At 36.2% G+C, this 15577-nt stretch overlaps 1 protein-coding gene across 1 annotated transcript in view; it reads right to left on the bottom strand.

The window, feature by feature from the left end:
• The window catches only part of LOC105535530 (von Willebrand factor A domain-containing protein 8-like), a gene marked incomplete at its 3' end in the record, with an annotated part of 189590 nt that overhangs the window by 50850 nt on the left and 123163 nt on the right, over positions 1-15577 (bottom strand). The window contains exons 13-14 of the mRNA XM_011974646.1: positions 5394-5554; positions 2499-2612 (exon numbers count right to left, since the gene is read on the bottom strand). Of these exons, the coding sequence (XP_011830036.1) occupies positions 2499-2612; positions 5394-5554 (275 nt within the window). The remainder of the gene's footprint in view (positions 1-2498; positions 2613-5393; positions 5555-15577) is intronic.

The following is a 15577-nucleotide window of genomic DNA, read 5'->3' as shown; positions in this document are numbered from 1 at the left end:
AGTTATGATATGCAAAGGATCTCTAACTTGCCTCCCTAAACACTCAACCAACCATTTGCCAGTCTAGAAGAATTTGATAATGTATACCTCTGAAGTAAAAGCAGCTATGTAATCAAGTGAATTTTTAGTGACTTGTACAGAGATAGGGAGGAATTTAACATTTCCCCTCTTGGAAAAAATTCCAAGAAATTTTTAAATAAATTTATTCTTAAAATACAAACAATAATAAATACACTTAATTATCTTTTATGGGATTTAAATGTTTTAAATATGGCAGTAAACCCTTTGAGTGGTAAGACAGCTTCAATTAAACAGAGATAGATTAAGTGATGAGGAGTTCCTCTGTATGCCAATCTCTAATTCTGTTAAAATATCCGTGGAAATGTAGCAAGATAGAAAATAACATATTTGTCAAACTTCATTCTATATAGTATGCAGCTGAAAGAAAGATTTTCCTTCAAACCTTTTGTTTTGCAAATTTTTTTAACTCATAGAAAATATCAAAAATAGACTATAAATACCCATATATCATTCACCTAGATATTGCTAACTGTTAAGATTTTACCACATTTGTGTTCTCACTCTGACTCGATATTTCTCTCTTTTTCTCTGTGGTATGTCTATTTGTACACACACATACATGTCTTTTTTCTGAAATATTTGGAAGTTGTATACTTTTTTTTTTTTACTTTATCTCTTAAGTATCTCAACATGCATATCATAAGAATAGGAATAGTCTCCTTCATAACCACGATATCACTATCATACTTAAGGAAATTAGTAATTCAATATCATATAATATAGTCCATATTTAAACTTTTCTAATTTTTTTATAGCCGTTTTTATTTTGTTTTCTCCTCCAGGACCCAGTCAAGTCTCACCATTGCATGTGGTTGTTACATCTCCATAAGAAATGTTTAAATAAGCTACAATGGGTAATCTGATATCAGATGGCATACTCCAGCAATACTGATGACCTCCCTGGAGGATAAGCCCAGTTAATTGTGGGCCCAGCTTTAGTTTTGTTGAGAGAATACAAAATATGAGGTCAAAACTGAACTGAAAGGGCAACAGAGGAAAGATTACCTTCTTAACACCAATGTTCTTATAAAACATTTAAATGCTTATTTAAAAGTAAGGCTGAAAAGTAAAACCACAGTGAGATACCACCTTACTCCTGCAAGAATGGCCACAATTAAAAAGTCAAAAAATAATAGATGTTGGCATGCATGCGGTGAAAAAGTAACACTTTTACACTGCTAGTGGGAATGTAAATTAGTACAACCACTATGGAAAACAGTATGGAGAGTCCTTAAAGAACTGAAAGTAGACTACTATTTGATCCAGCAATCCCACTACTGGATATCTACCCCCCAAAAAAGATGTCATTATAGGAAAAAGATACATGCACATGCATGTTTATAGCAACAGAATTTGCAATTGCAAAGATATGAAGTGCCTATCAATGAGTGGATAAAGGAAATGTGATACACACACACACACACACACACACAGACACACACCCCCACCATGGAATACTACTCAGCCATAAAAAGGAATGAAATAATATCTTTTGCAGGAACTTGGATGGAGCTGGAGGTCATTATTCTAGTCATTATTCTAAGTGAAGTAACTCAGGAATGGAAAACCAAATTTCACATGTCATCACTTACAAGTGGGAGCTAAGCTGTGAGGACACAAAGGCATAAAAATGATATAATGGACTTTTGGAACTCAGGGGCAGGGAAGCTTGGAGGGGGTTGGTGAGGGATAAAAGACTACATATTGGGTACACTGCTCAGGTGACAGGTATACCAAAATCTCAGAAATCACCACTAAAGATCTTACCCATGTAACCACAAACCATCTATACCCCAAAAACTATTGAAATAAAAAATTTTTTTTTTAAAAAATCACTGTCGGCTGGGCACAGTGGCTCACGCCTGTAATCCCAGCACTTTGGGAGGCCGAGGCAGGTGGATCACAAAGTCAGAAGATAGAAACCATCCTGGTTAACACGGTGAAACCCCATCTCTACCAAAAAATACAAAAAATTAGCCGGGCATGGTGGCAGGCACCTGTGGTCCTGGCTACTCGGGAGGCTGAGGCAGAAGAATGGCATGGACCTGGGAAGCGGAGCTTGCAGTAAGCCGAGATTGCGCCACTGCACTACAGCCTGGGTGACAGAGCGAGACTCTGTCTCAAAAAAAAAATTAAAAAAATAAATAAATAAATTACTGTCATATTAACAACAAAAAAGCAAATAAAACAGCTGACTAGGTTTAAAAAAAAAAAAAAGGAAAGCTGAGAGTACAGAGTACACCTTGGAGAGCAACCTCAAATTTTAAGAAATGCCAAAGTAGTGGCATATCCAGGACACCAAATTATTAAACTATTCAAAGTTATCTTGGCATTATTCTAGGTTTGGAAAAATCATAAAATGTATTATTTTTCACTTAACAATAAACTAACAATAGGAGTAATGGACCCCAAATTACCTCTTCTGTAGCTGTTCATCAGACAGTTGCAGCTCCTCTTTTAAACGCATATACCTGTCTTCTCTCAGCAGCCTAGAACCATCATAGAGGCTTAGCTCTCGATCATGGATTAACCTAACAAGATAAGAAAAAAATCTGAAAATAAATTAATCTGTTTTGAACACTGAAGTTTTTAGAGGCAGAATCAGTCAGCCAACATTCTATTATTGCTGGCAATTGAGTCTAATAATTTTGTTAGATGGACCTTTCAAAAGTTCAAATTGGCTAGTGCTGTTATACTTGGCAAAACTGTTGGTTTCTGTACCAGAGGGCAGCAGTCATAAATACCTGATAGGGATATGAAAGAGGGGGAGGAGGAAAAAAAGAAAGGAGGAGGAGGGAGAGCAAAAGAAACAGCTGAATGAGTGTCTCAAGATAACCACAAGGTACATATTAATAAACAAGGCAGGTGGCACTTACTCTCTTCAGTCTAAAGTAACTCTGCAAGAGTTGGCACAAAAATATTTCTATCTTTGGAATTACAATATTTAAAAACACCAAAAATCTTTATAATGAAATAACCACATTGCTTTACATATGGCAACTCTGATGGTGACCTAAACATCCACATCACACACAGCATAGTCTTCCAAATGTTGCAATGGCTGAAAAGCACTGTTCTATATCTCACACCAACCCCTAAGTCTCCTATTGTCCACAATAGAGTTAGGCTACATAGCCTCCATTCTATAAGCACTGAAGGGAGGGGAGGCTGTATAAACGCAGTGGGTAGGAGCGTGGGCGGTGGAACCAATCAGACCCGGGTTCAACTCCAGCTGTGCACCTTACTAGCTGAATGAGTGGGGAGAGGGAGAATGACTCTGTCTCTCTAAACTCATCTTCAATAATGTTAAGGCAGTCACAACTTCACAATATTAATGTGAAAACTAAACAGCTAATGTAAAATGGATGCTTAATATAGTTGTTCTCAATCTTGACTGTACATTAGAATCTTCTGGGAAGTGTTTAAAAATACCAATGTTCAGACCTTGGCCTAGACCAATTACATCAGAACATTCTGATGGCGAAGCCCAGGTATGAGGTTGTTGTTGTTGTTTTTTTTTTTTTTTTGAGACAGTCTCGCTCTTGTCACCTAGGCTGGAGTGCAGTGGTGCGATCTAGGCTCACTGCAACCTCCACCTCCTGGGTTCAAGCTATTCTCCTATCTTAGCCTCCTGAGTAGCTGGGATTACAGGTGCACACCACCATGCCCAGATAATTTTTGTACTTTATTTTAATAGAGACTGGGTTTTGCCATGTTGGCCAGGCTGGTCTCGAACTTCTGACCTCAGGTGATCCGCCCACCTCGACCTCTCAAAGTTCTGGGATTACAGGTGTGAGCTACTGCGCCGGCCTGCATCAGCACTTTTTTTTTTTTTTTTGAGACAGAGTCTTGCTCTGTCACCCAGTCTGGAGTGCAGTGGTGGGATGTCAGCTCACTGTAACCTCCACCTCCCGGGTTCAAGCAATTCTTCTGCCTCAAGTCTCCTGAGTAGCTGGAACTACAGGCACGTGCCACTACGCCCAGCTAATTTTTGTATTTTTAGTACAGAAGAAATTTCACTATCTTGGCCAGCATGGTCTCAATCTCTTGACCTTGTGATCTGCCCACCTTGGCCTCCCAAAGCACTGGGATTATAGGTGTGAGCGACTGCACCTGGCTGGCATCAGTATTTTTTAATTCCCATCCTGCAAGGTGATTCCAAGATTGAGAACCTGAGAAGCACTGGCTTAGCATAATGCCCAGCACAGAGTAGGAACTCAATTAATGGTAGTAGCTGCTTCTATTATTACTACTTGCAAACATGCAAAAGATAGCTAATAAAATGGGACTATTGTCGTGTCTGCAGTTGTCTGTTTGGGAGAAAAAAATATTGTAAATCTATGGAACGTTTATGGTAAATCACTGAAAGTTTGTGACTATTTTTAAATGTTCTAAACTCTAGTCAGGATTAACATAATGTATTTAGAATTTTTAATTACATTCAGTATCTGCATCACGTTAAGAAAAAAAAAAAAAACTCTGCGTGGTTAGTTGGGATAATGGCTTATTCTACTTATTTAACCTTTCCTAATGAGTCAAAGTTAAAAATCAAATGTCCACAAGTTAGAGAACCAAAATAAATTTAAAAAAGTCAGTATCATTAATTTCCTAAAATGATACAGGATGGGAATATTTTCTACAAAAGTTACACATGAAGAGGCTTCTCTTAACATTAAATTCTAGAGAAGTTTTAAGAATGTGTGGAAATTTTTCCCAACTAAACCCAAAATAAGAAAACAACAGTTACAGAAATGTTCAAGTTTACAACCAACAAAGTGAGCTTTTTTAGTCTATATAAAACATAATTTAAAGGTATTATATATTTTATATACAAAACTAATTTTCTCTCTCTCTCAAAAAAGATTTCGACAAGACCAACCAATAATTAAGATCTATGATTCATAAGGAGTTTGTAAATACTGAAGCTGTGACTCTGACAAATTACAGAAACTTCAGCAATGTGACATGCTGCATGTATACACCTGTATATATAAAGTCTTTCAAACTGACTACTGAAGCGCTTTCTTTTTGCAGCACCTACACATGGAATTTTGCTATGGCGGTGGTTTTTCCCAAAATGTTCATTATTTGGAGTTTTACTGCATTGTGTTTATAACAATAAAAAAGTGCCATTCTACGTGGTATAGAATCATGATTTTTCAGAATCTACACAACCCAGTTTAAAAAAAAAGAGAAAGAATGAGATAGTTCCATCTTTACTGCTTAAGTCAGAGTAGTTGGGGTGTGTGTGTGTGTGTGTGTGTGTGTGTGTGTGTGTGTGTGTTTGGGGGATTTTTGTGACGCCTACCCACCTTTGCAATACAGCGAGTGTGCCCGCATTCACCCGGTGAATGCCATCCAACAGGACCAGCTTGCCTTCCAGAGCAGCATTCACAAGGGGTGAGGACCGCCAGGCAGTGTCTCCATTTGGAAGGGTGTATCTCTGCTGTAGCAGATCACGTGCTGTCATATCCTAAAACAAATCCCCACCACCCACCAAAGAACACGACAAATTAATTTTTAAGACATGCAAGGCAGCTCACATGGCTTTATAGAGTCACCACTGTCTGAACTTAACATTCCATATAACAACAGAGAAGTCATCTTCTCCAATCCCCAAAAAGAAAGCTCTTCAGAAAGTCTTTTTTTGGTCATTTTAAGAATTTTTTCCATTACTCATTATATAATATAGTGAGAGTGAGAGGTTTTTTCCCCTTCTTTATATTTAGCATTTTCTTCCACTTTTAAAATGTAAGTTTACATAATGGCAGTAATTTCTACCTGAATAACAGAATTTAACTCAATCAGCTCTATTCCTGTGTTTTCGTATGCCAACTCTTATGGTGACCTAACCATCCATGTGTTGACTCAATTTTAAAATGAAGAATCTTGTAGTATAGTTTGAAGTCAGGTACCGTGATGCCTCCAGCTTTGTTCTTTTGACTTAGGATTGTCTTGGAGATGCGGGCTCTTTTTTGGTTCCATATGAACTTTAAAGCAGTTTTTTCCAATTCTGTGAAGAAACTCATTGGTAGCTTGATGGGGATGGCATTGAATCTATAAATCACCTTGGGCAGTATGGCCATTTTCACGATATTGATTCTTCCTATCCATGAGCATGGTATGTTCTTCCATTTGTTTGTGTCCTCTTTTATTTCACTGAGCAGTGGTTTGTAGTTCTCCTTGAAGAGGTCCTTTACATCCCTTGTAAGTTGGATTCCTAGGTATTTTATTCTCTTTGAGGCAATTGTGAATGGAAGTTCATTCATGATTTGGCTCTCTGTCTGTTACTGGTGTATAAGAATGCTTGTGATTTTTGCACATTAATTTTGTATCCTGGGAACTAGAAGTACCATATCACCCAGCCATCCCATTACTGGGTATATACCAAAGGATTATAAATCATGCTGCTACAAAGACACACGCACACGTATGTTCGCTGTGGCACTATTCACAATAGCAAAGACTTGGAATCAACCCAAATGTCCATCAGTGACAGACTGGATTAAGAAAATGTGGCACATATACACCATGGAATACTTTGCAGCCATAAAAAAGGATGAGTTTGTGTCCTTTGTAGGGACATGGATGCATCTGGAAACCATCATTCTTGGCAAACTATTGCAAGAACAGAAAACCAAACACTGCATGTTCTCACTCATAGGTGGGAACTGAACAATGAGATCACTTGGACTCAGGAAGGGGAGCATCACACACCGGGGCCTATTATGGGGAGGGGGGAGGGGGGAGGGATTGCATTGGGAGTTATACCTGATGTAAATGACGAGTTGATGGGTGCTGACGAGTTGATGGGTGCAGCACACCAACATGACACAAGTATACATATGCAACAAACCTGCACGTTATGCACATGTACCCTAGAACTTAAAGTATAATAAAAAATAAAATAAAATAAAATGAAGAATCATGCAAACTCAACATGCAGAGATGTTTATCAATAATGTGCATTTTCTTGCAGTTGATGAGTTTCCCTGAAAAGCTATGCTAGGACCATCACAGGGACTCATTTTATTTAAAGAGACTTCATAATGGAGGAAATTGAGGATAGTCATCAGATGAGGTACAGGAATTGGGAAACAATAGCATAGCACTTACAAGCAATTTTTAAAAGCACACACACAATGTGCTAACAATAAAATAGTGTAACAGACTTAAGCAAACTATTAACAGTTGTGGCATATAAAAGTTTATCTACTGTAAAAAAAACTGGAGCTATATAATATGAACAATTTTTTCTTACATGCATTAATGTGGATAGTTTCTTTTCTATTACCTTCAGATACATTTTGTGTGACTTACAGCAAACAAAAGTTAAACACATTTACAGTCACTTTTATCCAAATATTTAAAGTCTTCTGTAAATTCTTGGCTACATACTCCCAACTTTCAGCAGATAGAAAACTAATTAATTTGCTTTATATTCATAATGGCAACGAATCTGTATTGAAACCAAGATTAAAATTTAAGTCTTAATTATTTCAATCTTCTCACTATCAAGAAAGTACTGACTAAATGGCTATTATTAAAAATTCAAAAAACAACAGATGCTGTCGAGGTTCTGTAGAAAAAGGAACATTTTTACACTGTTGGTGGGAGTGTAAATTAGTTCAACCACTGTGGAAGACAGTGTGGCAATTCCTCAAAGACCTAGAGGCAGAAATACCATTCAACCCAGCAATCCCATTACTGAGTATATACCCAAAGGGATATAAATCATTCTATTATAAAGACACAGCATGCATATGTTCATTGCAACACTATTCGCAAGAGCAAAGACATGGAATCAACCTAAATGCCCATCAATGATAGACTGGATAAAGAAAATGTGGTAAATATACACCATGGAATACTATGCAGCCATAAAAAGGAACTAGATCATGTCCTTTGCAGGGACATGGATGGAGCTGGAGGCCATTATTCTTAGCAAACTAACGCAGGAACAGAAAACCAAATACCACATGTTCTCACTTATAAGTGGAAGCTGAATGATGAGAACACATGCACACATGGTGGGGAACAACACACACTGGAGCCTGTCAGAGGGTGAGTGGAGGGAGGAGGGAGAGCATCAGGAAGAATAGCTAATGGATGGTGGGCTTAATACCTGGGTGATGGGATGATCTGTGCAGCAAACCACCACGGCACACGTTTACCTGTGTAACAAACCTGCACATCCTGCACATGTACCCCTGAACTTAAAAGTTGGAAATTTTAAAAAAAGAAAGTACTGACTTAGGAAGTATGAATAGGCTCATTTTGAATCATAAAGACCTTCGAAAAACAGTAACATTCAAACTCAGCAAGTTCTCGTAAACTTAAAAGGCTGGTTTTGACGTATTGTCGAAATTTGTCCTTTTTAAATAATTTTATTTAGTTCTTCAACTATGAATTCTAAATTCTATGCAAACTATATGAGCAATATCACTCTCTTGCTGCCAATGACAGTTACAACAACCAAGACTAAATTGATCACCATCATCCGTGTTTACTGAGCCAGTCACGACATTCCTCATCTTTTCCTGGGACCAAGCAAAAGATTCATTCCCACTCATGTTTATGCTACAGAAAACTAAAGGGATCACTCTCAAGGAGAACAGGACAAAATCAAAATAAGTATCTGTGGGTCATTTTTATAGTCAAACTATGACAACAATCCAATATTATATATGTATATACATATGCATATAAATATATATGTGTGTGTATATATTTATGTATACAAATATATACACACATAGAATTTTTTTAAGTAAATATAAAAACAGATAAATTTAAAGAAAACTCTTGGTATGAATTATTCCAGAAAAATATTTGCCATAGAGTCACATCACACATTACCTTGGAAAAGTAAACAAAGAAACAGAAAACAGTTTAGCCCTGTGGTTCAAAATTAAAGATACATTATCAGAAACAGCTGGGGAACTTTTGAAACATATATAAACTTAAGCTCCACCACCCTGAAGATTCTGATTCATCAGGGCCAACATGGGGCCTACCATCTGTTTTTTATTAAACATTACATAGATGATTCTGATATGCCTCCCAGGTGGGAAACACTGCTTTAAAAGACATTAAGTTAAAACTCATTTATTTATACCCTTCCTTGTTCTAATATGATGTGAGACTGCAAAAAGATATACAAAATGCACAACAAAATAACATAAATTAAAAGTAAAGTTAAAAAATAAGGGAAAAAAGAGTAGGCTTTGTCTATTTTGAGGATTCCTATTGGAATTCAGCGAGGAGAGATGAAGGCATTCAATTAATATCACATTTTCAAAGAAACTAATGGATGTTAATTTTGAAAATCACAGCTTCAGACTGAAAACAGCTGATATCCTGGCCCAATAAAGGTCAGGAGTCTTTCGCTTGGGTCCAGCATAAGATGAGGAATGTTGTGACTTTAGCAGATATAAGAGGCTCAGACTCCTAAAGAACTGAGGCTAAAAACTGGTAACATTTTTTTTTAAATTTCAATAGAAAGAATTCCTCATTCTCATACCAACATATCTGAATCACCATTCTGTGCATGATATTAAAAAGCACTATTTCATTTGGTCATGATTCCAAAGTATTTTTATATATTATTAATTCACAGATGTATACAGTACTTACTTTATTCAAGTAAGTAAACATTTACTAATAGAGATGATAAGAAAGACAACTAGTACATAGGGCTCTTCTTTTCCAGTCTAGTAGTTGGAGACTCCCTTACATTTGCTAAAGTAAAATGAATGATTATTTGTTGCTATACAATATGCAGCCGCAGATCAATATAGCTCAGTGCTATAAATGCCAACCAAACCTATAGACCAGAAATGTTCTTCCTCTTTTCAATCTTCAGAGGGATAGAACATGGGAAATACTTGATATTTCTTAGAAGACTAGCTCAGTTAAATTTTATCACCTAAACTCTGTATACCATCACATTAGAAAGAGCCATTCTTCATTTCTAATAAACACATACGTGCAGATAGACAAACAGATGATTGATTGATAGATAGATAGATAGATAGATAGATAGATAGATAGATAGATAGACAGACAGATAGACAGACAGACAGACAGACAGACAGATAGAGAGAGATTTTTAAAAAGTATTTTGTAGAGACAAGTTCTCACTCTGTTATCCAGGGTGGTCTTGAACTCCTGGCCTCCGGCAATCCTCACACTTCAGCCTCCCAAAGTGGCAAGATTACAGGCATGGGCCACTGCCAATTTCTAATAAACCTTTGCATCAAAATAAAAACCTTCCTAAGAGAAAGAAAAGCACTCCCTTTAATATAAGCTTTTGGTTTTCATAATTAAGAACGTCTATTGAAAGACAAACATTTCAGCTTTTCCTTAAAGAGATAGTTGGCCCTACTTTCCCCAATATTAGTTGTTATCAGAAGCTATTTTCAATTGTGTGAAAGTGCAAGGACACCAAAGTAAAACCAAACTTTCACAGAACAACTGAATCTAATCAAATCTAATTAATAAAACTTTTTCAGCATAGGCTGAATGGGGAAGTGATATGAACTAATTTCAGGTAAAAAGCTAATGTTTAAAACAAAGTAACATCATTTTCAAGGGTTTCTGTCTATGGAATATTTGGTTTGTAGTACCATGAAATGATTGTTTTAATATCTTTAACAGACACTGCATCATTGAGTTGTGAAAAATATATATCATTTCCTCATTCTTCCCATCTACATGGACATTGCTATCAGCAAGTAGAAATGCAAATTTCTTTTTACAAGTGTGCTTATTCCATGCAGGCATTTGGGAAACACCCTAATAAAAATCAAGAAAAAATCAAGGTCCTCATTTTTGCATATATTTTTCTTATCCTGAAACTCTTGAACTTAAGAGAATAAAAATAGCACTAATGATATCATAGAGCCTGATCCACTTCCTCTTTCTGCATTTCCTTAACATTTTTAAAATAACAGGACATGAAATTCAGTTCCTTTAGGTCTACCATTGTCTAACCTTGAACACCTCACTTTCATTCAGATCCCTGGAAAACATCCACGTATCTCTTACGATTCCATGTCAATTGGAATTATGTTCTTTTGATTTGTAACGCAGAAACTCTACTGAAAATAAAAATATCCTGTTAATATGAGAAGCATAACTCAAGAAATGCATCAGAGAATATAAATTTGAACCTTAAAGTGATTATATGCCTTAAATGTTTTTAGTACCTTTAAATGATCTAATTTTTTTGAGAATTCCTTTGAGAAATCCAGATATAGTCAATAGCTCAATAAAATAACTGTACAAAGTGGTTGTGTGTATAGTATCTAGAATAACATTAGAATTATTTTTCCAAGGCATAATGTCATTCAGAAAAAAATCTGAAAATATTATAGTACATTTATAGTGTACAAAAATTTGAGCTACCTGTCTTCTTACTAATACTAAAGTAAAAGTTTACATTATAATGCACATATAACTGTCTTACAGGAAATTAAAATGATTGTAGCAAAAGTAGAATATCAAAGTAGATATAGAGTATGGCTTCAACCAGGGTTTAAAAATGTACATTTCTACCATATATATAAACCCAGGAGTTTCAGAAAGTATTTAAGTTGGCTTGCAAAAATATGCTTAATATAATGTATTATAAAATTAAACATAAGTGGACAAGGAAAACTAAACAAGGAAAGGTGAAACTAAGAGGAAAAAATAATATACAAAAATATCTGAACAGTCTAAAATTTGAATCTAATCTAATATCCAACATAAAGAGTGACATATTAAAAAAAAAGTTTCAGGTGTTCCTGTATTAGTTTGCTGAGAATGATGGTTTCCAGCTTCATCCATTTCCCTGCAAAGGACATGAACTCATTCTTTTTTATGGCTGCATAGTACTCCATGATGTATATGTGCCACATTTTCTTTATCCAGTCTATCATTGATGGGCATTTGGGTTGCTTCCAAGTCTTTGCTATTGCAAATAGTGCCACAATAAACATACGTGTGCATGTGTCTTTATAGAAAGATTTATAACCCTTTGGGTATAGACACAGTAATGGGATTGCTCAGTCAAATGATATTTCTGGTACTAGACCCTTGAGGAATTGCCACACGGTCTTCCACAATGGTTGAACGAATTTACACTCTCACCAACAGTTTAAAAGCATTCCTATTTTTCCACATCCTCTCTAGCATCTGTTGTTTCCTGACTTTTTAATGATTGCCATTCTAACTGGTGTGAGATGGTATCTCATTGCGGTTTTGATTTGCATTTCTCTGATGACCAGTGATGATGAGCTTTTTTTCATATGTCTGTTGGCTGCATAAATGTCTTCTTTTGAGAAATGTCTGCTCATATCCTTTACTTACTTTTTGATGGGGTTGTTTTTTTCTTGCAAATTTGTTTAAGTTCCTTGTAGATTCTGGATATTAGCTCTTTGTCAAATGGATAGATTGTAAAAATCTTCTCCCATTCCGTAGGTTGCCTGTTCACTCTGATGATAGTTTCTTTTGCTGTGCAGAAGTTCTTTAGTTTAATTAGGTCCCATTTGTCAATTTTGGCTTTTGTTGCCATTCCTTTTGGTGTTTTGGACATGAAGTCTTTGCCCATGCGTATGTCCTGAATGGTATTGCCTAGGTTTTCTTCTAGGGTTTCAGTTTCTAGTTTTCCTAACACCATTTATTAAATAGGGAATCCTTCCCCTTTTGTTTTTGTCAGGTTTGTCAAAGATCAGATGGTTGTACATGTGTGGTGTTATATCTGAGGCATCTCTTCTGTTCCATTGGTGTATATATCTGTTTTGGTACCAGTACCATGCTATTTTGGTTACTGCAGCCTTGTAGTACAGTTTGAAGTCAGGTAGCATGATGCCTCCAGCTTTGTTCATTTTGCTCAGGATTGTCTTGGCTATACGGGCTCTGTTTTGGTTCCATATGAAATTTAAAGTAGTTTTTTCTAATTCTGTGAAGAAAGTCAGTGGTAGCTTGATGGGGATAGCATTGAATCTATAAATTACTTTGGGCAGTATGACCATTTTCATGATACTGAATTTTCCTATCCATGAGCATGGGATGTTTTTCCATTTGTTTGTGTCCTCTCTGATTTCCTTGAGCAGTGGTTTGTAGTTCTCCTTGAACAGGTCTTTCACATCCTTTGTAAGTTGTATTCCTAAGTATTTTATTATCTTTGTAGTAATTGTGAATAGGAGTTCACTCATGTTTTGGCTCTCTGTTTGTCTATTATTGGTGTATAGGAATGCTTGTGATTTCTGCACATTGACTTTGTATCCCAAACGCCGCATGTTCTCACTCATAAGTGGGAGTTGAATGAGACCACATGGACATAGGGAAGGGAACATCACACACTGGGGCCTGTCTGGGGATGGCGGGGCTAGAGGAGGGATAGCATTAGGAAAACTACCTAATGTAGGTGACAGGTTGATGGGTGCAGCAAACCACCATGGCACGTGTATGCCTATGTAACAAACCTGCACGTTCTGTACATGTATCCTAGAACTTAAAGTATTTAAAAAAAAAAAAAAGTTGCAGGTAGTAGCTCATGTTTGTAATTCTAGCACTTTGGGAGGCTAAAGTGGGCTGATCGCTTGAGCTCAGGAGTTCAAGACCAGCCTGGGCAACATGGCAAAACCCCATCTCCACAAAAACTACAAAAAAATTGCCAGGCATGGTGGTGCACACCTGTAGTCCCAGCTACTTGGAGGGCTGAGGCACAAGGATCACTTGAGGCTGGGAGGTGGAGGCTGCAGTGAGCCAAGATTGCACCACTGCACTCTAGCCTGGCTGACAAAGTGAGACCCTGTCTCAAAAAAAAAAAAAAAAAAAAAAGTTACATATGCCATAACGCTCACAACATCAACACCAAATCAGAAGCAGCACCACAATTCTTGATAATAAAATTGAGAAAAATTTGTCTCATGGGTCAGGTCATCCTATAGAGAACAACATGTTAAAGAATTAAAAATAGAAGTAACAATAATTATTGCAGCTAATCCTTATGGAAAGCCTAACAAGTACCAGGTACTTTGCATACGTTAACTCATATAACCCTTATAACCTGAAGAGCCATGCACAATTATAATCTTCAATTTACAGAGAAGAAAACTGAGTTATGAAAAGGTTAAACAATTTACCCAATCAAGTACACACAGCTAGCAGGCAAAGGAGCCAGACTGTCCTCAAGTATATTATTACAATGAACACAGCACAAATTTCACCAAAAGAAATTCCATAAGGAAAGAGCTGAATTGGATTAAACAACCCATGAATAGATTATAGAGTTAATATAGGAATGTACCAATAACACACCTCTCAGGCTAGCTTCACAAATTAACTTCTATTAAGCCTCAATCATCTTCTTTGAGAAGAGTTAAAAAGTGTGACTATTATGCTAACCACTCCCCAAACAGACCTCAAATACAGCTAGTTTTCATTGCTGTTTTAAAATTTCTTTCCAAATATATAAAAAAGATTGAAATAAAAATGCTTTAGTTAAAAGTAAGTACATCTCTAAATAAATATGATTCTTCATTCTCATTTCTGAATTAAAAATAGAAACAGTAGGCATTTAATATTTTTTCAGTTGGGGTAAATAAGCACTAATAATGATTTTGTTTTCCAAAGGAAACCAGCTGAATTTCTGTAGACTTTCCAGGTCTACCTCAAAGGAGTTTTACTTAAGCAAAACTCATTATACCAGGAAAATACCATACCAGTAGTATAAACAAGAAGAAAACCTGGGACTTATGTGAATAAAAGAATATACCAAGAATAAGCCATCGACTTTGCAATAAAGTATTAACTATGCCCACACCTATTAGTGGCAGAATACTACATAAATATTGTATAAACATACAATGTTAACAGTTTTTAGGTCCTGAAATAGAAAGAAGCCATTATTTCCGGAATCTAAGCATGCTCAGTGAACAGAACACAGGCATGCTGCCAACATTCCTCAGTGTCATTTATGTTTGATCTCAAAAAGGCCTCTCACTTTACATATATTGTAAAATTATTTGTAAACTCTTTCATCCTTCTCCCTCAAGTTCCTCTTTTGAAGAACTATTTTTAACCTGTAGCACATAAAATCAACTCCCTTTTATGTACAGGATGAGATGTTGACGTTACAAGCCTACTATGATTGATTTCAGTTACTCTGTTGTCAATGGGGGAAAAGTTGATTTTGCAGTTGTATGCATGGTAAGCACTGGAATCTATTGCAAGATGATCTGCTGTAGTTAAAGATTTATACAATGAATACAGAATAAATTTCTCTCATTGAAGATAACTAGAAGTCAAACCCACTATGTTACTAACAACTGATTCAACTAAAATACATCTTAATAAAGATGCAAAATTAAATATAAACATAAGGTCAGTATAGGTGCAGATAATACAGTTATATACTCAATCAAGATACACAACCAAATACCCTCATATTATCCTTCCTATACTACAAAGGCTAGAAAACTAGAAACATCATTTCTTAAAGTCT

Source organism: Mandrillus leucophaeus, unplaced genomic scaffold, assembly GCF_000951045.1.
Source record: "Mandrillus leucophaeus isolate KB7577 unplaced genomic scaffold, Mleu.le_1.0 Scaffold147, whole genome shotgun sequence".
In the NCBI taxonomy this organism is placed as follows: Eukaryota; Metazoa; Chordata; class Mammalia; order Primates; family Cercopithecidae; genus Mandrillus; species Mandrillus leucophaeus.
Note: the sequence above shows the minus strand (reverse complement) of the source record. Positions and strands in the feature narration are given on the sequence as shown.